At 35.9% G+C, this 23886-nt stretch overlaps 1 protein-coding gene across 1 annotated transcript; it reads left to right on the top strand.

The window, feature by feature from the left end:
• The first annotated feature begins 19844 nt into the window (after positions 1-19844).
• LOC104611157 (Protein kinase superfamily protein) lies at positions 19845-23659 on the top strand. The gene is made up of 6 exons (XM_010278100.3): positions 19845-20250; positions 21036-21343; positions 21449-21584; positions 22025-22161; positions 22705-22828; positions 22937-23659. The coding sequence occupies exons 1-6, from the start codon at positions 20187-20189 to the stop codon at positions 23323-23325; spliced, it is 1158 nt and encodes a 385-aa protein (XP_010276402.1). The 5' UTR covers positions 19845-20186; the 3' UTR covers positions 23326-23659.
• Positions 23660-23886: the final 227 nt, after the last annotated feature.

Below are 23886 nucleotides of genomic sequence, written 5' to 3'. Positions count from 1 at the left end.
TATATTTCTACATTTATAAAAATTATTCTTATTTATCACATTTATTATGGTTCATTAATATAAGGATATGTCCAAATAAAATTCTTGCAAAGGTAACAAGAATTAATAAAATTCTTATTATTCTTATTTATTGTGGTTCGTTAATAAAATTAATAATTTTATCAGTTACCTTTGTCAGAATTTTATTTGAACTCTCGTTACCATTGTAAGAATTAACTTTTATATGATAAATCCAATTTCAGCTCCTTCAACCACTTAAAACCTTACAATGAACTGCTATAAAAAATATCACTTACTCTTGCAGATATCTTGCCATCCAATGATGTGTGCTTTAAGGTAATGGAAATGAAAAATTAACCCACCATATGGTAGGAATAAAGAAGAGAAACCAACTACTAACTTAATGATTAAGAACTGAACCAATGAAAATAGGTTAAAAATATTAAAAAAAAACAAGAAAATAGTTCAAAGAATAAATTGCTCATTCATTTGCAATTTGAAAATCTCTTCATGGGGGTTAATGTGGTCCAGCATTGGCTATTGAGAACATAAGATGTACTTTGGTAAATGCAATCACCTCCCATGAACTTTTTGGCATGGTTGCAAGTAGACCCTCTCTTAGAATCTTTTAACAAAAAGCACAAAAATGTCCAAAAATACCCATTTAGTTGCTTTTGACCAAAATGTTGATTTTCCAAAATTTTCTTCATATTAATTACTACCCCAATCCCTTCTAATCTCTTTTTTTTCGGAATTAATGTATTTTCCAAATTTTCCCTTCATATCAATTGCTCAAAGGTAAAATTGCAACTTTAAACTCTCTTCTTTTATTATTCATAACATTTATATTGTTTTTTATGTATAAACCATCATCAATAATAATTAAATGGGTATTTTGGACATTTTCATGCCTCTTGTTAGAGGATTTTACAATGGAGGTCTACTTGTAACTGTGTCAAGAAGTTTAGGGCAGGTGATTGCAATTACCAAATTTCATGGGAGGTTTGGGAAACAATCAAAAACTTCAAGGGAGGTTTCAGCAATTACCATGGTTTATTTTTAAATTATTGAATAAAAAGAGAGATTTTTGTGTATTTTCCCTAACAAGCATTAAATGGGAATATTAAATAACAATTTTGGCATTGACTTGTTTTACAATTATGAACAAAAAGAATGGAGCTTTGTGTATTTTTTGTAATAAGCATTAAATAAAAAACAATAATCATTTCTTTATAAGCCTTAAATGAGAAAACAAAATTATATATTTACCATTGCTTCTTCTCTTATTCAAACGTTAGAGATGAGGTATTTTAGTCTAGTGAAAATTTTATAAGCCAACCACATCTATTTGTATTTTTATAGATAGTATACACATCTATTTGTATTTTTATAGATAGTATAGATATGTCAAGGTTGACCAAAAAGGGAGAGAAGTTGCCTATTGCAAGTTTAATGGGTAGGGATAGAACCAAAAGTTCATGGGTTAAAGTAGTAAGAAATGGTTTAGGTGCTCATAATTTAATGATGGAATGGCATTAAACAGAACGGAATGGTAAAAAATAATTGATGTAGCCAGTCTCAAATAATTGGGATAAGGCTTGGATGATGATGATGATTAAAGAAGATAAGGGGCATCTAATTTATGTCCAAGTTGTTTTATGATTTAAAATTGGCGCCAAGGTGTTAGTATAAGCAATTTGATTCCTTTGACTGTTTGGATGAAGTGCAATTTTATTTGCACTAGTACAAATGCATGGGAGTGTAAATGAAAAGAATGCAAATTCTCATTTAATTTTGTTTTGGGTTTTACTTTATTTTGTTTTAGGTCTTAATTTACTTCATTTGTACTACTATCAAACAAAATAAGATAAAATTGAAAACAAAAATAGATCAGAATTTATACTCAAATCATGTGTACTATCATAGTTTTGCATCAGTATAAATCTATTTGCATTGCAACCAAACACAGCCTTTATTGAGAATTTAGGATTTGATTTCAATATCTTTTTCACTATGTTGATAACATGATTCTTGCAAAAATTAACAAATAAAAGTAATGCAACTTTATATAGTTCAATTGTCTCAAGAATTGAACACGAAAGATTTGAGGGGATGAATGGGTCCATTTGTTTGCAGGAATAGGGGTTTGGAACTGTTTGGTTGGGGGGAGTTCAAATCCCATTCTCATTCTTAGTGGAAAGGCATTCCCTCCATTTGAGGAAATAACTATTCCCTCCCCCTCCCTTCCGAATGAGAATCCATTTTAGCTGATTCCTATTCTGATTCCCATTTTAACCAAATAGATAGAGGAAATAGAGCATTCCGATTCTGATTGAGACTGAAAACCAAATGGTAGAGATAGGAAGAACATGACAACTTGGATAACTCAGAAAGCTGGTTATGTGTAACAGATTTTATGATGCTTCAACATGTGAAGAACTAAATCAATCAATGTTTTGTATTTCCATTTTAGCTAATTTGTCTTCCAAAGGCACTTGGTTGTGTTTTAAGATTGTAATCGGATCAGGTTTGGATTGGATTCAGCAAAATCCGAATCCGACCTGGTTATTGAAAGTCTGAAAACTTGCATCCGAATATGACCCAAAATCGATCGGATTTGAAGGCTTCGGATTCGAATTTGAATCCAAGAGAATTCGGATCAAATTCAGATTTAATCCAACTTTGCCTTATTTTTTTTAAAATATAAAAAAAAAATAAAAAATCATATAAATTTATATATAAAATACTTTTTGTATAATATAAATATAATTATATAGAATTTATATATTAAAATCAATAAAATATTATAATATAATCAAATGTCGAATCAGACCTTAAATTTCGGATATCATTGAGAGGCCTACATGGAAGACCATCTACAACTAATGTACAAAGTATCTACATATGTATCCATTATAGCATATTGTATGGTATTTATAGATCATCTTACTCTAAATAATAAGAATTTGGTGATTTGAATCGTATTAAATGATGTGACATGTCCACTATCAAATTACCAAGCCAAATTAATTTTGGATCTGTACTTTAATTTTGTGTATTGGGAATATTGATGTTTAGACCCTTATCTATATATACCTGTTAGGCTGTGTTTGGTTGCAGTGCAAAGAAATTTGTATTGAAGCAAAATTATGGCAGTGCAAATGATTTGTGTGAAAATTTTGACTTATTTTTGTTTTAAATTTTAACTTATTTTATTTGATTGCAGTACAAATGAAGTAAATTAAGACATAAAACAGAATAAAGTAAAACACAAAACAAAATTAAATGAGAATTTGCATTTTTTCATTTGCACTTTCATGCATTTGTATCAGTACAAATAAAATTGCACCGCAACCAAATACAGTTTTAGGAAAAATTGATCTGTTACAAATTGAAGGGACCAAAAGAACTAAGGGCAGACCAAGAAAAACTTTGGTGAAAATAATAAAAAATGATTTAAGCTTCTATAATTTAAATAAAATATAATGATAAAACAAAATTCATATAATTGACCCCATATAGTTGGAACAAGGCTTAGAAGACGATGATAATGATGAAAACAATGTGTTGTATTCACATGAAGGCAGTCCATTTGATTATGGGTCCTCCAGATTTGCCATGTTTCCTATCCACATCAACACCACTTCCCAATTCCCACCCTGTGATCCAATTTTTCTACAAACAATAAGTCTTAAATTGTTTCTAGTTGGAGATTTTTTTAATAAAAAGTTTTGAAATTAATATAACTAAAATACCAGAGATTGGAAAAAAAAAATTCACCAAATTAAAGTGAAAGGATTAAAGGTCTGAAAAAGCATATACTCATTCTGCTACTTGACAAAGGGATGTGGGGGCACTGGATCTGAAACCAGCTGCCTTTTTACTTGGGATTTGGGAAAAAGGTAACATGGAAGACCACATCAACTCATCCCAGGCTGCAGCTTTAGCTGCCATTGTCGATAATCATGAATAAACGGGTTGGATTGCTCTCTTTTTTCTGGCCAAAATTGTTCCAGTGATCAGCCGGAGAAAAATCAGAGATGGGTTTCAGTCTTTCAGACAGTCAGACTCAGATGGAATGGCAATGGAACGTCTCTGGTCTCTCAGTTTTCAGCTTTTGAACCTCTTTGCTTGCTTTCATGGGCAAAAGCAAAAAAAGAAATGAAAACAAACACACAGCCAGAGCCAAGCACAGTGGACCCAAACTGATGCAATAATCAAACCAGTCCAAACCATGAAAAAACTAAGACTAATCGCATCTAATCCAATCAAGGCCAGTTCAGTTCAATGAAGCGCTTCTGGTTTTTTTGTTTTGATGTTAATCAATCAGGTACCCAATAATTAATAGGGACTCGAGGGTGGGGACAGAACAGGGTGCACACGAGACCCACTGACCAGGCCACGGAGAGACTGTAGTTCCACATGATGATTGATCCTATGTCTCCTCTTTTAGATTGATGTTGAGTGACCATCTCAACTAATGGTTCATGGACAATCAAGGTGGAGTTCCGATCTGCTCCTCACAGAGTATGTCTCACATTAACCTTACAGCACGTTTCAGCCGTGCATCTGAAACATCTCCGTAATTGTAAATGTTTATTCATAAGGAGATGTTCTCAATGCACAGCTGAGATGTGATGTAAGATTGGTATAAGTCGCATTCTGTGAGGAACAGATCCCAATTCATCAAGGGGTTTTCCAATAGCATACGAGCACATGAGTCCCCAAGAGGGAATCAAGATGAGGAATGCTTTATGTAAAATGTAAGTAGACTAGGGGCTGTTTGATAGAACTGAAATTGGGTTGATTACAATATTTTTAAATATTTTATCCATTGAAAGGCATATCAATGGGAAATTTTTTTACATGTTGTAAGCAGTGTTTTAAGACTCGGCCCAAACTGGATAGTCGGACCATGAAAATTGAGAACAGGTGGCTGATTTTGACAGGTTGGACGGGCAAATCGTCTGATTAAGCGGTAAAATCAGGACCCAGAGAGCATTCCAATTTGTACTCTGATCCGAATCTTAAAATACTGCTTATAAGGGTTCATAGGGTGGGAATGGAATAGGATGCATGTGAAATCCATTAACCTTACCATGGAGAGCTTACAGATAAACGGGTTTAATCCTGCACCTCCTCTTTTAGAGGGGCACCAGGTGACCATCTAAACTTCTGGATCATTGGCACAATAAGATATTCAGTTCAGCAACATATGCTTTTATCAAATGAGCCCTCAAATTTTGTGATGGTTGCATGGTTCAAAGTATTGATACGCCCCTGTGTTTTGGCACGGGCGTATCGGTACAAAAAAAACAACTGCTTAATGTTTTCTTTTTTGTTTTTTTTTTTTCCAAAACTTGATTTTTGGAAATGTTTTTTAAGTCTTTTTTTATTGAAATTAATGGGTCCCCAAACAGTGGTAAATAGATGTATCGAAACCAAAAGATACGTTCAAATGGATGTATTGATTGATTGCCAAGACACACATCAGCATCAAAGCATCATCATCATGTAAGATAATTGCTAAGTCATCATAAAATCAAGGGTAAAATACAAAAACCTCTCCTGTGGTTTTACTTTAACAAAAACTTCTCTTGAACTTTTAAAAAATTCAATAGAAACCTCCTTTCCATCACTAACCCAGACGGGAAAGGTTTAACTGATTCATAATTTTTTTCTAAATACCCATTTTACCCTTGTAAAATGGGTACTGAAATAACTAACCGATAAAAATGGATTAAACCAATCAATAACAATAACTTTCTGGGCATTCCCTGGTCAAATGTTTAACTCAGTGCTAAATACCTTTGAAGTGGGAAGATTCCAAACAACAGTTAAAAGGGAAGATAATTCACTGAGGATAACTGCAGAACCCCGAACCCGAATAGTGATGATATCCTTGGCAATAGTTCTTGAAGCCATATGTATCTTTCTGCTCTAATTCAACAAAAATGATTGCTTCCTTTTCAAGAATTGGATGACAGATTCACAGAAAATATTTTACAAAAAAAACCAAAGAGAGCAGGGGAAATGGATCCGGTGGGTAAATTTATCACGATTCTCAGTAGGAACAGAGTGTTTGTATTTATCACTAATTCACTATGTCCAGAACTAGGTCACAGAAACGACAACAATCCATAGAAGAGTTGTGCTCCAGTCCCATCAACCTTGAGAGACAATGGAAAGACTTTGCTCATATGAACATATAAATATTAATGTTTTAAAAGATAATAGAGATTTTGTGTGTACTGGGTTTATATTCAAGGCCTGAAATTTGGTCGTTTTGGTTCTGGAAATTGGATTGTGTGGTCGATTGCTTCTACAAGCTCTCACAATTCAGAAACCGCCATTAATCTCTCCCTCTATTCTTTTTAAGCTGAAGGTGATACCCTCTATTCGTTATTCCATCATAGGGGTTAGAATTTCAAGAACAGGAGAAATTCATCTTTGCGTGCTGTGGAAATAACCCCTCTCTCATAAAGAAATAACTCCTCCAAAGAAAAGGGTCTCTTCTTCAATTTCGTTCCATTCCTTTCTATCTTGTTCTATTCGTTTTCTTTACATTTTGCAAACAGCACAGTTCTGCTTTTGTGAGGCCTTATTCTTGGTTCTGGAGGATTGCCATGCTGCAATATAGGTGTTTCATAGTAATGGTTCTTCACCGGCAATTGTCATTGGCCGGCTTAATCCATTTTTCACCGATTAGTTATTTCAGTACCCATTTTACAAAAGGGTAAAATGGGTATTTGAAAAAAATATGGATCAGTTTAATTTTTTTCGTCTGGGTCACTGAAGGAAGGGAGGTTTCTGTTGAATTTTTTAAATGTTCAGGAGAGGTTTTTGTTAAGGCTCAGTTTGGACTTTGGAAGCAATACAAATACAAATATACAAATATGTAGAGTGCAAAACCTCTTATTTTATATTATTTTGTATGTATTTGCACTGTATTTTACTCTATATGGGAGGTTTTTATTGCCAAACGGTCGGCTCGTTTTGACAAAAAATAAAAACTTTAAAAATTTGAAAAACGGTCTATACCGTTCGAACGGTTCGAATGGTTAACCGGCCGGTTCAGCGATTTACTGACCAAAATCAATGATTTTGGGGAAAAACGGAACTGGTCCCGATTTTTCCAGTTCGGTCCGGTTTTGAAAACCATGGTGTAAATGACCAAAAAAGAAAAAGTTTCCATCATAGACATAGAAGAGAGAAAATTATGTCTCAAGAATTTTATCATCAGAAAATTTGCCTATTTTACAATGAAATAAACATAGCCTAAGCATTTTTCTTGATAGAAAGCTGCCAATCATGGTTTTAAAACCGTTGTTGACCCAGATGTTCGGACTGTTCAGCCCAGAAACCAGCCAAGGTACCGATTCTATTTTAATGCTGAACCAGTATATTTTACCAAAAAGCGTTGAATTGGTCAATAAACCGTTAACCCAGATGGACTAACCACTGAATTATTCGACCCAAACAATGGTTCGCGGTTTAATATACCTTATTTAAATTTTTGAAAAAAAAAATAAAACAGAGAAAAAATAGGACGAAAAGAGAACAATCTCAGATTTGAGATCTAGAGAGAGAGATCCAAGTCAAGAGATATGTGAGAGAGAGATCCGAAAGATTGAGATCTATGAGATCTGTGAGAGAGATCTCAAATTTAGTCATTCAAAGATTTGAGATCTGCATGTGTGTGTGAGAGAGAGAAAGAGAGATCTAATAGAGATCTCACTGCTACAGGTTACCTTCTTCTTCTTCTTCCATTCTCTTTCTCTTCCAACCTTCTTTCTTTTTTAAGCTTTCTCATCTGACAAAACCCTATTCTCACTCTCATTCTCAACCCTCTTCTCATAACATTTATATTCATCTTATCTTATATTCCAATCCAATGGTTAAGATGAGATATACATTACTTTAAGTATTTAATTGTTAAAATGTTTGAACCGCTTACTTGGAAACCAATGGCCAAAGCGGTTCCATTTTCAGATCGGATTTTAAAACCTTTCTACCAAGCACTTTTACGAAGACTCTTTAAACTTTTTGATAATATTTCATAAAAGTACTTCCCCTCAACTTTTTGTTTCTCTTTTTTTCATCAAACAGATAATCAAATATAGCTTTTAAGGCCTTTGACATTGGTGATAGGTGTAAAATTTTCAGCTTCACAATTGTTTCAAAGAAAAAAGAAATAGTAAATTTAAGTGTGATACTTATGATACATTTCATCTCTAACCTCAATTGTGTCAAAGGAAAAAAAAATAGTAAATTTAAGTGTGATACTTATGATACATTTCATCTCCAACCTCCCTTAAATTTTTTAGCCCACTTTTTCACCTCATCCTCTACAAACGGTGCATAGGGGTGCAAATTGGATGGGTCCAACCCAAATCCGGATCAATCGGGCCTGCAATTATCTATGGGCTGGGCTTCAATTTCAGCTCCTTAGGTTGGGCAAAGTTTATCCTTTTTTGTTTTGTTTTGTTTTTTTTTTTTATTTCCGGACTGGGTCCAGGCCTAGTCTTTAGGTAACCTGAGCCCAGCCCAAACCCAATCCAACTATATATTTGCATGCATAAATGCAATGTTCTGAGAATCAGATCGAACATTGACCCGGTAAAGGCAGAGGTTCACGAGTTAGAGGTTCAACCGGAGTTGAACCAGAGGTCGACATGCTTATGTAATAAATTATATACACATATATCAAAAAATACTAAATATAAAGGAAAAAATCCAATATAAAAATAAAATAACAATTCAAACTATCAAAGTAATATGTCCACAATGAAAACAAATACATCAATAAACAAAGTTTAAGACTCAATCCTAACAAATTAAATAGTATAAAATTATAAATTAAAGACAATTATTTATCCTAATTCCTAAATCATAATATTTAATTATTTAATTTATTTCTACAAAATTCAATATATGGTATCAACTTATTGAAGTTTAAATTTCACTATTTTGGTATTTCTGTTACAAGCTTTGAAGAGGGCTTAGGCTAACCTGGGACTGAACAAGCAGGTGGGTTGTCTTGTCTATTGTGTAAGAATTTGGTGGAGTGAAAGCCTAACACAAAGACCAATCGAATTTGAGCAAACATGTAAGAAAAAACTAATGAATGTTAACAAAAATTCGAATTCAGAAATTAAAAACAAATATTTAAAATTAAAAATAAAATAAGTTTTCAAAGATTGCAGAAATAGGCGTCAAGCGGTGGGAAGAGGAAAAGGAGAGGTGGTAGAGGAGAAGAGAGGAACCACTGTCACACAAGTGGCAGTGGAGAAGAAGGAGGAGAAAGAGGAGAACAGACGACCAACGGAGTTGAAGGGTTACAGTAAACAGATCACCAGGGGGAAGAAGAAGAAGAAGAGGTGGTAGAGGAAGCGGAGGAAGAAGAGAAAGAGGTGGAGAGAGAGAGTACCTATTGTCGTCGGCTACTGCTTGAGGCGGTCGACGGCAAGGCAACAAGTCGCGACTGTTGCTAGTGGTGGAGACGATGTAAGGTGATGGCTGGAGTTCGAACAAAAGAAAGAGGGACGAGGGTTTTGGGGATTTTGATTTGGTTTAGGTTTGTAAATTAAGACCTTAAGTTTTGTTTAGTTCAATTTTGCATTCTTTTTCTTTTTGTGGTAAAAGTTGGGGTGTAACAAAACCAGCCAGTTATGTAAAATCGGGACTGGTTTATCGGTTCCAGGTTGAACCGGACAGGTGAGCGGTTTTTTATGGTTTTTTAATAAAACAGTTTTGGGGTATGTCCGGTTTGGTGAGAGGTCCGGGTCACAGTTCAATTGATTTGCCCGGCCAGTCCTATCCAATTTTCAGAACATTACATAAATGCGTACATAAATACATACCTTTACATCAAATTTTAGCATAGGTCGATTGACCAACCTGAACCCAGATTTAGCTTAAACCCAAGCCCATCCTGACTCGAGCCTTAGTCCCAATTCTTAGGATTGGGCCTGCCGCCTGGTCTGAGCTTAAACCTGGACCACCCCGCCCAACTTGCACCCCTAATATTATTGGTGCACAAGACAAGTTTACACAGCGTCAATTGATCCTACCTAATCAGAAGACAAAGATGACCACACAGTGGGTGAACTAGTTGGATGGTTTGGTGAGCCTCTTTGAAGGGGTTAGGAATTTTCACTTGGCAATTTGCTTTGGGGCCCAAAGGAGTTCTCTTGTTTGTCTCATTATCTCTCATCCGTGGTAAAAATCAGGCTAAAAACCTTTCAACAATTCCAATACAAGATATTATTTTTATTTTTAAATAAAAAATAAACTTTTGACAGCTACCATTTATCCAAAAAAATTCTAGGGTTCCATGTTAGTATGAAGTTTTAATATGTCCTTTAGAACAAACTAATATTTGTGGCCTATAATGTGGGATGTGTCCAAATCACTATCCATTTTATTTTCTTATAAGTTTTTTTACTTTTTATTCGTATATTATGGAACTAAGAAAACATGGAAATGGTGAAAGAATTTGAATAAAAGAAAAAAAAATTGTAAAGCTGCAATTAATTGGACAAAAAGGGAAAAAGCTACCTAAATGCTATAATTAATGATTTATGGAGCCACCAACAAACAAACCCTAGCTGGGTTGAGTTAACACACAATCAATGAACTACTAACACTAATATCTCCCCAAAATCATACTAGTGTTGTGAGAGGTATCTTCATTGCAACAGGAGAAAACTAGCTGGGACCCTATGCCCCAAACCACAAATTGTGGGTTCACCACACTAACAAATGATAATTATGCATAACCTTTCCCAGACCCACGTTATGTAGGGTCCTCTTGAACCAAATTAGAGGAAAGGCAGGCAAAATGTGATATAAGTTGGTCACAATGGGAGTGCTTTTTCATTTTTGGCCTAGATGGGCTTATGAAAAAGTCATATTCTGAAATGGTTTTTTCGGAAAAGCGCTTTTTAGTGTTTGATTAATGCAAAAACCTAAGGGGGCCGTTCTTTTGTCAGATTTTGAGAGGGGGGAAAATTGGTCAATGGGATTTTGGTTCTCATTGACCAAAAATCTCATTTTCATTTTTCAGATTTATGTGGGGAACTGGAAAAGTTTTTTTTCCTGTGTATACCCATCTCCTAGGTGGGTAAATAACTTTCCCACCTAGGGGGAAAGTTGTCAACACTTGAATGGGACAAAAATGCCCTTTTTAATAATGGATTGTTATGGCTAAAATGATCATTGCCTTATTTACATGAGAAATTAAAGAACATAGTTAAATGCACTTACCCGAGTAAATATTTCTCAGGAAAAACTTATCCGAGTAACTGCATTTATCCGAATAAATAACTTCCCAAAAAAACGAACGGGCCTAAATAGAAATTTTTATTGCTTTTTCAAATGGATTTTTTAATGAAAAAAAAAACATTTTGAGATTTTTTTTTGTCAAATAATATTTGACTGGCTTTAAGCTTCCCCATGTTTAAATTAAAGAAAAAAGCCCATTAGAAAGGCACTCCCAAACCCGATGAATCCCTAATCCCTAATTAGCTAGTCAAAGGGAAAATGTTGATAAAAAGCCCTAACCACATCTGAACTAGGGTTGGCTGGAAGGCTATTAGCCGCTTTCTAATTTTGGTGATGCAATGTCCACTTTTAGGGTTTGAATATTGACTGCACTATTCCCAGTGTCCGTCTATGGTTCTAGAAACTAAAATTGAAGAATTGGTGGCATTCCCACTTTGGTTACCACTTACCACCTCAGTCAGTGGCAGTCCTCAATCCTAACTTTTAGATTAGCTAAATTAATTAAAGGCTTTTGTGGCTTTACGACCCCAGTCCCAAACAGCTTTTCATCCACCCATGGACATGTGTTGACTACTGATATGTCGTGGATTCTTAAGGTACACTTCTGTTTAATCTTTTTTCTCTCTTTTTTTTCTTTCACATTGTTTAGTTGATGTAAATGAACTGTGGATGCACAGGCTGAATGCCACACTCTTCCTAAAAATAGAAAATGTTATCATCAGTTGATGAAGATAAACTTTTAAAAGAAGTTTCAGAAAAAAAAAATTATAATTTTCATGATGATTATGCACCGTCCTCGTTTTGGAAAGAGCAGTAGTTAACTCATCATCCAACAAGGATTGTCTCCTTCATCTGTTATATATGTTGATGAGTTTTTTTGAAAAAAAAAAGAAAAAAAAATATTAATGATCAAAAAAGAGGGGGATGAAATCTTACCATCAAAACAATAATCGGATCTAAAGTTAAAAACAGGAAATTATAAACATGGTTTTCAAAACCAGATCAGGCCAGATAGCCCCTGGCTGGTTCCATTTCAACTCAAAACCGCTTTTTGGCCATAAACTGTTGATTTGATCAGCGAACTGTTGACCTAGATAATGGTTTTTGACCATTTTTATTTTTTAAATAAGAACGATCCATCTGTTCAAACCAGATGGTCAGACCATTCAATCCAGGAATCGGTCCGGTTTTAAAAACTTTGATTATAAAAGATAAAATCAACGAAATATAAAAAAAAATTAAAAAAAAAAATGCAGGGGTGATAAGCCTCGTATCTTCTTACACTACCAGGGGATGAAGCTACATGTAACAACATAATTATGGTTCTGTTTGCCTCTCAATTTTAATGATTTAAGCAATTCAATCCAGCAAGAAGGAAAAAACTAATAAAAAAAGTGTAAAACCTTGTATTTTGTATTATTTTATACTCTTTGCAATTAGGCCCAAACTGAGCCAAAACAACAATCTCACAAAAAATAAATAAATAAATAAAAGCTTATTTGGAGCCTTGGGAGGGTGGACTAAATATGGTTCTAATCTTTGGCATTTGTTGTACAAAATGACAATTCTCAGACTTGAACCCACATTTTCATACTCCACAGCCTGAAATTTTACCATTACACCAAGTAATGAACCCTAATCCTACAAATATATTATCTGAAATTCTACAAAAAAAAAAAAACTCTTTATTATCTAAAATTTCAAAGGAAAATAGGAAGCAAGACTATTGAGAAGAGAACTGATGCATTTAATTTAAGATAAACTCACAATTCCTATTACCAAGGCATGACTAAATTTAAATAGCTCCATCAAAATATGTTTAATCAAGAATTAGTTGTGGTTTAATGTTTTATGCATAATTGAAATAAAACCTCATCTGTGATTGTAAAACAACTATATTTAGAATTGCCTCTCTAGGTACATTTCATTAAGCTAAATCCTGGATAAGGAATTCCCCCTCAAAATTGATCATGGTGAGAACTTGTCTTCTTTCATTTTCTGTCGGTTCTCTTTCATTTCATTCAATATCCCCTTTGTTCTGCAAGTAAGCATTTAGGAAATGTATGGCAATTGGCAATGCAGACGGCATCTCAACGTTATAATAAGGGCCAACAATAAGACGAACTCATTACTAAGTATTGTCCAAAAAAAGTAATAGTTTAAAGTTTAAACACGCATGTGACATGTTATTTGTGTCATACCTCAGGCCCCAGCTGCCGGGAGGCTGGGAAGATATCAATTTTTTTTTCTCTAATTTTTTATCAAACCAAACAGTCTTACTGTATGTTTGATCCACGGGAATAGGCCAATAGGGATCTAGAATCATTATTAGAATAGGTCATTATAATTTCAACTACTGTTTGGTTGGGCAAAGGTTCATTTTGTTGGAATGGCATTTACCTATTTGAAGGAATGATCGTTCCCTGATCCCTCCCCCTCCATTGGGAATGAAAAAATCCCATTCCAGCTTATTCTAATTCTTGTCTGAACCGAACAGATTATGAAAATAGATCATTCTGATTTCAATTCCGACTATAAATCAAATGGACCCTTAACGTATAAGTACTAGGCAATGTTTTAAAAATCAACCTAGAGGTTGAACCGTTTTTGCCTCCGGGGTCACGGACCCTTATATTATATACAATTTATATTTTTTAATTCAGCTTTTAATTTTTATTTATGAAAAAAATGCTAAAATTGCAATTTAAGGTCCAAAAAGATTTTTTTTTTGCAAAAATAACAGGGCAAAGCGTCTTTAAAACTTTTCACATACATTGATTGTGCAACTCATGACCGGATGACCAGGTCAAATAGGATAGCAGTTCAACCATCCACGTCAAATGGGTTTTAGCTAAATCGGACCCAAAATCATGGCCAGATGACAGATCAACGGAGGGTTGGAGGCACAACTAATCTGATTTTTATGGTTTACCAACCAACTTGTTGTTATCTAGCTAGTCTTTTAAAGGTAAAAATAGAAACACGAAAATCAAAACTAGAGAGGTGGGTGCAAATATAATATATTTGTTTGGTCAAGAGCTAAGTATTACTAACACGTAAAGAAATTAAACTTTGTTTTCTCATTTGTTATGTGTCTGTTAAGTGAAAAACAACATAGTAATGGAGCCAAGATAGGGCATTATTATATCCAGAACTTGACTAGAAATATGTAAGTTAAGGAAAAAAACTGACTGTTTTCTTCTATCCACTTGCTAATAATCTTGCAACCCATTTGCTCTCCAAATTCTGAATCCACATAAGGATGAAAATACGCAAAAACAGGTCACAACATGTCATTAGGACTTCATTATTTGGTGAGAAAAAATTAATTATTTAATTCTCAACAGATGTGATTAGTTACCATTTCTGATTTCTGAAACAGAACATTAATGGCTGATCATCAACTTGAACAGCCAAGAACATCTAGCACCTGATGGATGCTGTAATTTGAGAGGCAAAGCATTAATTAGTCATTTTTTAACCCATCAGGGTCCCTTTCAAAGACCAGTAGGTGTAGGTCTTTTTCCTGTTTGAACTGCTTCTTTGGCTACCTGATCAGGTACCTTGTGGAGCCCCAAGTGGGGTCATACCCAAAAAATCTGTTTTGACTAGAAGGGAAGGAATGGCAGTTAGAAGGTTATAATTAAGAATTAGAAATTACTTTTACCTACCTCCAAGCTCCAAATTTAGCTCAAATTAATTGAGAATAATTGGAACCAATGGACCTTGTGAATAATTTTACTATATAGAAGATCCATTGATTCTTAGTTATTATTTTACATGTAAAATCACCTAAAATTTTCTTCTTATGACCCATACAGATGATACCAATATCATGGTGGAAATATTCTAAATGTTTGCATGAGTAGATTTGGTGTTCATGTGATTGGGTGGTGCTTTGGTTTGGTCACATGAACATATAGAAAGACCTCTCTTGTAAGTTATTGGAGGGGTTAAACTCTAAAAGGCCAAGAGTACACCAAAAAAGACATGGATAGGAATAATAAAAAAATGATTTAAACATTTATATTTTAATAATAGATATGACATCAAATAGAATGGAATGGTGAAATAGGATTAATGTAGACAATCCGTATAGTTGGAATAAGGTTTAGATGACGGCAACGGCAACGACAATGATACTAGTGGAAATATTCTAAACATCAACCAATAGAGATTTGGCCTTCATGTGATTGGCCAGTGGTTTGTTTATATTTAAGGGATGTTTGTTGGTGGTTACAGCCCAAGTAGGTCCAAGAGAAGCCATGGTCTTTCAATGACATTAATGACAATAGGGGCTTTAGATTATAATCAAGGAGATTGGCTTTATACATTCCCAACTGTGCCAAAATTCAGGATTTCTTTTGTTAATTTAGGGAGACTGAATTTCGATAATTCTGAAAAAAAGGGTCAATATTCTTCTTGCCTTTTTAGTAGGAAAGCGGGTCAAACTGAAACAAATGGTGGTCACCTTTCCTCCATGTCACTCTCATTGAGGATGCATGATTCTGGTCATCTCTGGGGTTTTCTAGGAAAAGATACAAGGGAATGAAAGAGGAAAGAGCAGAAGCAAATTGGACCCACCAGCCACTTATGTATACATCATTCTGAATTAGAGATGCAGGATCGACCCTGTCACTTATGTTTACATTATCCAGAAGTAGAGATGCAGGTAGGGGTGGCTACGAGTCGAGCCTTTCATGAGTTATTCGAGTTCGGTTCAGTTCAGTTTAAATCACGCTTTGATCTAAATTTAAGTTCAATATATAGGTTCATTTGCTAATCGAACTGAGTTTAAGCCTAGTGAAATTTGGCTTGTGAGGTTCACAAGCATAGTATTAAATAAATAATTTTTATTACATACATACATGCATACATATAATAAATAATTTTATTATATATAATAATATTTTTTTTATATATAATAGTAAATAGTTTTTATAATTCTTATTTTATTGTATGTAAAATAAAAATAATTTTTTATAATTATTTTTTGTATATCTAATATTAAATACTTTTATAATTCTTAATTTTTTATCTAAAAAATAAAAAATAATTTTATACATATAATTTTTATTTTTCAAAAAAACTTGGCTTATAATTGAGCTCGAGTCAAGCCGCTTGCGAACTATGAACCGAGTCGAGATCAAGCTTAAACTCGAGCTTGATATTATTCCTACGAGCCGAGCTCGAATAGCCAAGTACTCAGCTCAGCTCAGCTCAAATCCACCCCTAGATGCAGGAATGACCCAGATGAAGGAGGGATTCAATCTCAAGTCTCCACTACAACTAACCAAAGACCTTACCAAATGAGCCAATTTTCACCAATGACCCAATATTTGAGATGGTCATTTTAGCATCACTTCCATGGTGGAGATGTCAGATTGACCCAGTAGAATGGCAGTCTCTTTGTGTCTGTGGTATGCCCAATGGGCCTTTTGTAATCAATTGATCCAAAATACCCAAAAGAGAAAAAATAAATTGAAGCTGAAACATTGATAAAGTGACATAGCTCAGTTTAATTTCCTTGCTTCTCCACCTTGTTCAACAAAATGTACAAATAGACAACTCTTCAAAGTGACCGAGGAGTTGAGGACCCAGTAGTCAAGATGGTGGAATGGTTCCCGTTTGTTTAGGAGGCATTGGATCAAACCCATGAATATACAGGCTCTCTGTGTGGTCAATGGGCCATGAGTGCACCCTGCTCTGCCCCATCCCGGATTTCTCTGCACCCAAAACAAAATTAGTTCTCTTTCAAAACCTCATCATCCTATACAAAAGATATCATCATCGTCCCTAAAAGGTTAGTTGAGGCTAGAAAAAAGTAACAAGCTTCTTTGGTATCTCTTTTATCACACAAAGTCCCCACCACTCAAAATACACCATCTAACCATGACTTCTTTTGACTTTTTTTATTGCACAATCTATTTGCCACAAACGTGATAAGACTAGACTCTTACAAGACATGAGGATGTGGCTGACTTCTCTTTTTATGATCATAATATATATATATATATATGAAGTGGCTGAACTAAATGCTTTAATGTTTGTATTATTTAGTGACTAAGTTATTAATGGCGGTTGTTGTCTACGCTCAGTTGGGAAGGAATACAAATACAGATATACAGATATGTACATGTAAAATCTTGTATTTTCTATTATTTTGTATGTATTTGTGTTTCACATATTTGTAATTGTACTTTTTCCAAATTGAGCCCCTATTTCATACACTTCAGCCATTATCAAATGGCCCCTTAGTAGTGGAGTTTGCATCTCCGCCCCACAATTGCCCTACACAATGTGTGACTAACACCTGTCCAGTTGCACGTGGTGGGGCATTCCACCAGTTAGCCCCAAAATGATCTCATTTGAGCTTCTCCCATATTCCCGCCCACTGAACCTCAAATCGGAGTCTTTGGCCTCTGTTCTAGCCCGAATTCGGATCTCCGCCCTCATCTCTGGCACCGACGATCGCTTTGGCCACTGTCACCAGGTATGCTCCAACCCTCGTTTTTTGTGTGGGTGTTTTTCATTTCAAGAAATTAGTGCTCAACCAAATACCAATGTCAGAGCGATCCGTCGGTGCCGGAGAGGGAGGTGGAAGAGGGTAAAAAAAAGTATCTAGTTTGAAATGAAAAACAAAACATTAAATAGGGTTTCTCTAGTTTGAAATGAAAAAACCAAACACCCACACGAAAACCGAGGGGTGGAACTTACCTGGTGACCGGTGCGATCGCCGGTGCCAGAAATGGGAGCGGAGATCCAAGCTTGGGCTAGAACGGGGTCAAAGACTCTGGTTTGAGGTTCAGGGAGCGGGAATATGAGAGAAGTTCAAACTTTGCCCTTTTGAGATCATTTTAGGGCTAACGGGTGGGACTAATGTCTGTCCCGTTAGTCCAACATGTGGGAACGCCCCACCGCATGCGACTGGACTGGTGTCAGTCACACGTTGTGTGGGGCGGAGATGTGAACTCTTAGTGGTGGTGCCCTTCAAGTTATTAGAGAGAGGCTTTGAAAATCAAGTGGCCCTTTGCTTTGGAGGAGACAAAACCAAAGATTTTGAATCCAGAATCAGCAAAGATGCTGGCAATTTGGAGCCCGCTTTCAGTTCAAAGTTATATAATTGCTGGCTTCCAATTTCCGTTTGCCTTTTTCCCTTTTCAACATGGACCACTTACAATAATCAAGGGGGGGTCTGAGAAATCTTATAAGGATTAGGAATCAATATTGGAAACCTAAAGTAGAATTATTTCAGAGATGTGATCAATTGGTACAAGACTTTGGCATGCTTTGGTGGCAAGCCATCGTTCCTTCAAACCAACCATCCTAACAGACAACTTCTCAACAAAGCATTCAACAGAAAATCTTGGTTTGATTCTCAATTCTAAGGCCCATCTCTTATTTATTTTTCTCCCAATGTGAAAACCAGACTGCCTCCTTGCAGTACTATTATGGGATCCTTCCTATCCCTTTTAACAAAAGTTCTAATAGAATCCTTTTCCCTTTGTTAGGGAGAAACTGACAAAAAATCACCCCCACTTCAAATCATAAACAGAATCATTTAATAAAAGGAAAAACTAAAAATATCCAAAAACATGCTTGCAATGGCAAAGATGGTGTTTGGTTGCTGTTTATTTGAAAGACGGCATCAGTTTATTGTCACATATGCATTTAGTAGGTGTTTGGCATCAATGCTGTATCCTTAGAAAATGGCGTTACATCGGCACCAATCAGAAATCCTTTTTTTTTTTTGGAAAAATGTCAGTTGTTTGGTTAGCCTTTTTTCCAAAAGGCTTTTTCTCATACCACACTTTGGAAATGAGAAAAGGTGTGATATGAGTGTTTATCCATTTTTTCTATTGTTGCTACCAACAGTATGCTGACATGACATTGAAAAATACCTATGTGGCAGCAACAACAAACCTAAGAAAACATTTTCTGAAAAAAAGCAGAATACTTATACAGCACTGTTTTCTGAGATACTTCCAAACACTGCCTTAATGTTTCTCCCCACACAAGGCATTTATTCACTGTTCAGCTTATATTGGCACCTAATGACATTTAGCTATCAAACAACATAGAAAAACACATTTATCAGCCACTTTTCTTGTTTTCAAGATAAAATTCATACAAAACATTTATTAAATAAACAGCCACAGTCCCACAAAGCCTCTCAAAATCTCAAGCTTAATATCAATTCCATCCCTCCCCACTCCCCACAGGCCCTAAGATCATGGACTTCTTTTACATCTTCATGGTCTCAAGTATGCAATTGTGAATCATATTGTAACTGATGAAGAAAAGCAAGATATGTTCAGAACAAAGATCAATCAATCCATCTCATTATCAGCAGTATTTCTATCTGTCTTTCTTTCTTTCTTTCTTTCTGTAACCTTTGCTTGGATAGTTTGTAGGGTAGTTTCTAATGCTTCTTCCTTTCTTTCTCTGGGTTAAAGATGGTTGGTGGCATTAAATTGCGCCGGCCGTGCGCACAATTGTTAAAGATGTTATTAATTATAAAATATAAATGGAAATAGAGAAAAGCGCCCCCCTTCCCCAAATACATTTGAATCAAAACAAAGCAGGCTAACGGGCCCCTCCTGGCATTTCCAGCGAAACTCAGAGGCCAGTGCCACCACCTCAACAAAGAAACCCATCATTGCACCAGAAAATTTTCAGCAATCACTCCACACAAATCCCACGAAATCTTTTAATCCTTCTTTCTCTTAGAACCCAATTCATATTGAGAGAGCTTTCTTCTTCTTTTTTTTTTCCCTTTTTCTTTTCTATCTTTGGCCCTTAATTAATCTCTTGGAGAACTGTTAAGGGGTTGCACTTTGTGTGATGACGGGCTCTGTGTGAGGGGGTGGGTATTGGGTTCTGTTTGCGACTTTGATTTGATGGGGAATTGCTGGTGTAGGTGGAAACCATCCATTTACAGAGTATCATCTAATGTAAAGTCAGGTAGGATCTTGGGCCCTTTGCTTTTCCTTCTTTTGCTTCGTACTCTGCAATTTGGTTTTGGGTTCTCATGGCAACTCTGAGGTGGGCTTTGTTTTTCTGAGAAGTTGGAGGTGGTTGTTGTGTTTTTATGCCTCTACAGATTGGAACTTGGATTGAAACGATTGAACTCTGTTTTTCGACTCTGCTTTTATTTGTCCTTGGATTCTCCTTTGCATCACTCTCCGGCGTGTTTTTGGTTTGCCTGTTTGTCAGAAAAAGGAAAAAAAATCAATATGGTTTATGTTTCTTTTGCCATCAGGTTGAAGTGAAGTTCTCAACTGTTGGATATTTGGTTTTTGCTTTGTATTTGTTTTTGTTTTTCTTCTCTTGGTCTTCTGCTTAGTCTTCTTCGCAGAGTCAGACCACTTTTCTTGAATCTTTTCTTGCTTTTTCTGTGATCTTCTGGTTCTAAATTAACAAAAAAGGTTCTCTTTTCTTTTTCTCCTTTATACTCACTTTTTAAAAGTTTGGTCTAGTTTCCTATAACTGGGCTCTGCTTAGAATTGGCTTTTGAATCTGTCTTCTAGACTGAATTTTCTCATACTTAAACTAATATCATTTTGATGCTTATTCTAAAAGAGAGATGTTTTATTGTTATTTTTTCTTTCTGGTTTTTCATCTGTTTTGAGACTGTTATCTGTTTCTCTTTATTTTCTTTGTTTTTTTTTTCCAGAAAAGCAGTGAATTATGCTTCTTATCCCATGTTTTCTTCAATTTCTTTATATAGTTATATTTTGTCTTTCCAGAGTCTCCAAAATACCAAGCCCCACCAGTGAGGGAAGGGAAAGATGGCCAGAAGTTGCCTTCCAATCCTGAAGAGGTTGAGGACCTACGCCGTGATTTTGCTGCAAATCCACTGATTGCATTCTCTTACAATGAGCTAAAGATAATAACAGAGAATTTTAGGCCAGATCATGTGTTGGGTGGAGGAGGATTTGGAAGTGTTTATAAAGGACACATTTCTGAGGATTTTAGGGAGGGGCTTCAGCCCCTTCAAGTAGCAGTCAAGGTTCATGATGGAGATAACAGTTTTCAGGGCCACAGAGAATGGCTGGTACTTTTTGTCTTCACTTCTGTTTTTGGGTTGCTCTATTTTTCTCTACTATTCTTTGGAGATTATTTCTCTTTCAGTTCTGCTAAGAACTCGATGGGTTTGTAGGCAGAGGTTATATTTCTGGGACAACTCTCTCATCCAAATTTGGTTAAACTCATTGGATACTGCTGCGAAGATGAACACCGAGTACTGATTTATGAGTATATGGCCCGGGGTAGCGTGGAAAACAATCTTTTTTCAAGTAATTTTCCTCTGATTCCAGAAACAGTTTGATGATAAAAATACCTCTTTTACAGTAGAACCAAACCACATTAAATTGCTGGCAAGATGGTCCAGTTATGGTTACACAAATAGCAGACTTACAGTAGTCACTAGTCAGCAGTGCAAGGAGATCATTACTGATTGAAATGTATGAAAAGGAAATGACAAAGGCTAACTAATTGACTGGTCTCTCTCTGCTATTAATTAAGACTTAAGGGTGTCTTTCTGGCCTTATTACCCTTTTTCTGTGTTTTCCATCCATGCCCATCATTGAAAGGTTTTGTTGGTAGATCAACTACTATAAAGTTTGGTCTACCAACAACTGATTTCAGGCACCCAAATAAATGGCTCTGTGTGTCTCCTTAATATTTCCCTGGGTCTTAATTTCTGATGAATTACTTGTTTTGATTGTTTTGGCAGGAGTATTACTTCCTCTACCTTGGTCCATCAGAATGAAGATTGCATTTGGTGCCGCCAAGGGACTTGCATTTCTGCACGACGCCGAGAAACCAGTTATCTATCGCGATTTCAAGACATCTAATATACTGCTGGATCTGGTCAGTATTTAAACCACAATTCTGAAATGGCTGCATTGCTGCTACCTTGTTTACAAAATGTAGGCTGTTGTAATCTGATAAGTTACATACTTAATTAGACAGTTAGGTCCTGTTTGTTTGTTGGTATTTAGCGCCGTGCACGCACACCGGGGTAACTTGTTGAAACCAATAAGTGCTCTCTCTCCCTCTCACCTCTCTCTTTACCCAGGTAACTTGTAGCATACAAGAAGGCTGGAAACCCGCTTATACGGGCAAAAGTTGTAAGTAAAAACGAACAAGGCCTTAAAAGAAAATAATCAGTTAATTACTGATCAAATATCTAAGACTGGTATGGTGCTTGAAAAATTAAAAAAGAAAAACAGAAAACCTAGAAATCCAATTCCACCAAAAGTTTAATCATTAGTAATGTTGAATCCAGTATATGGTAGATCAAGATTGCTTAATTTAGAGTTGTCTCTTCAATCCTTTTTGTAGAATAATATATCATGGAATTCAGCCAGCTTTTGGGTTGGCTTATAGGGTGTCCATTTATGTTGTCATCAGGACTACAATGCCAAGCTTTCTGACTTTGGGCTCGCAAAAGACGGACCCGTGGGTGATAAATCTCATGTCTCCACCCGCATCATGGGGACATATGGATATGCAGCTCCTGAATACATAATGACAGGTCAATTGTCAATTATCAATTATCAAGCCCATCTGATCTGAAACAGTTCTCTGTATTAATGCAATTCAGTAACCAAGGAAACAACCTGCTGTTCATCATATATCACAGGCCATTTGACTCCCAGGAGCGATGTCTACAGCTTCGGAGTTGTTCTTCTGGAGCTTCTCACAGGCAGAAAATCTCTAGACAAGTCTCGGCCAGCCCGAGAGCAAAACCTGGCTGATTGGGCCCTCCCGCTGCTGAGCGAGAAGAAGAAGCTGCTCAACATCGTGGACCCGAGATTACAAGGAGATTATCCCGTCAAAGGTGTCCACAAGGCAGCCATGCTTGCCTACCATTGCCTCAACCGCAACCCAAAGGCCAGGCCACTGATGAGAGATATTGTGGACTCTCTCGAGCCTCTTCAGGTTGCTGTTGACGACGTACCTTCTCCTGCTTCGTATGTCATCAACAATGGCGTCCCGGCTGCAGAGTTTCAAACAAGAGAAAACGCTTGACAGACTGAGATTGAATGATTGATGATGACTACAGCAGTGCTTGTTTTCTCTTACTGTTTTTCTCAAGCTTGGACGTCCACACCAATCCAGCAGTCTGAAAGGAGAATTGAATCTGAATGGGTTTTCGTAAAAGAACAAATTAAATGGGTTTTGCCATGGGAAGGAGATGGGTTTTGATCATCTCTTGCTGCCAAAACAGAGTCTATATATACTAGTAAATTGCAATTGTATCATATTATCATGGGCTTGGGGAATATGTAAACAGCTTAAACTCTAATTATATGCTTCTCACAATATTTGTACTGATTAATGCATGCACCACAAATTAAGCCTCTGTTTGGTTTTGATAGAAAAATAATTTAAGACCCGTCCGTTTTTACTTTTCCTGGGTATTCAGGGCAAGTATTTCCCAAGTTTCACTTGCCCGGATAATAGGGTTGTTCATAAGAAGGCCCAACCCGACCAAACCGACCAACCTGGACCGAGTCAACCTGAGTCGGCCGGGTTTTTATAAGCACGGGTCGGTTTCAGGTTATGTAAATTCCTAAACCGATGATTCGG

The sequence above is a fragment of the Nelumbo nucifera genome, chromosome 2 (genome assembly GCF_055504915.1).
Source record: "Nelumbo nucifera cultivar China Antique chromosome 2, China Antique-T2T, whole genome shotgun sequence".
In the NCBI taxonomy this organism is placed as follows: Eukaryota; Viridiplantae; Streptophyta; class Magnoliopsida; order Proteales; family Nelumbonaceae; genus Nelumbo; species Nelumbo nucifera.
Note: the sequence above shows the minus strand (reverse complement) of the source record. Positions and strands in the feature narration are given on the sequence as shown.

What these genes read in the sequence shown, in the direction of transcription:
- LOC104611157 (XM_010278100.3), top strand. Translation starts at nt 20,187, where the DNA reads ATGGGGAATTGCTGGTGTAGGTGGAAACCATCCATTTACAGAGTATCA. An exon ending in GGAAAACAATCTTTTTTCAA is followed by an intron (nt 21,585 to 22,024) that starts GTAATTTTCCTC and finishes TTGTTTTGGCAG; the next exon opens with GAGTATTACTTCCTCTACCT. An exon ending in CTAATATACTGCTGGATCTG is followed by an intron (nt 22,162 to 22,704) that starts GTCAGTATTTAA and finishes TGTTGTCATCAG; the next exon opens with GACTACAATGCCAAGCTTTC.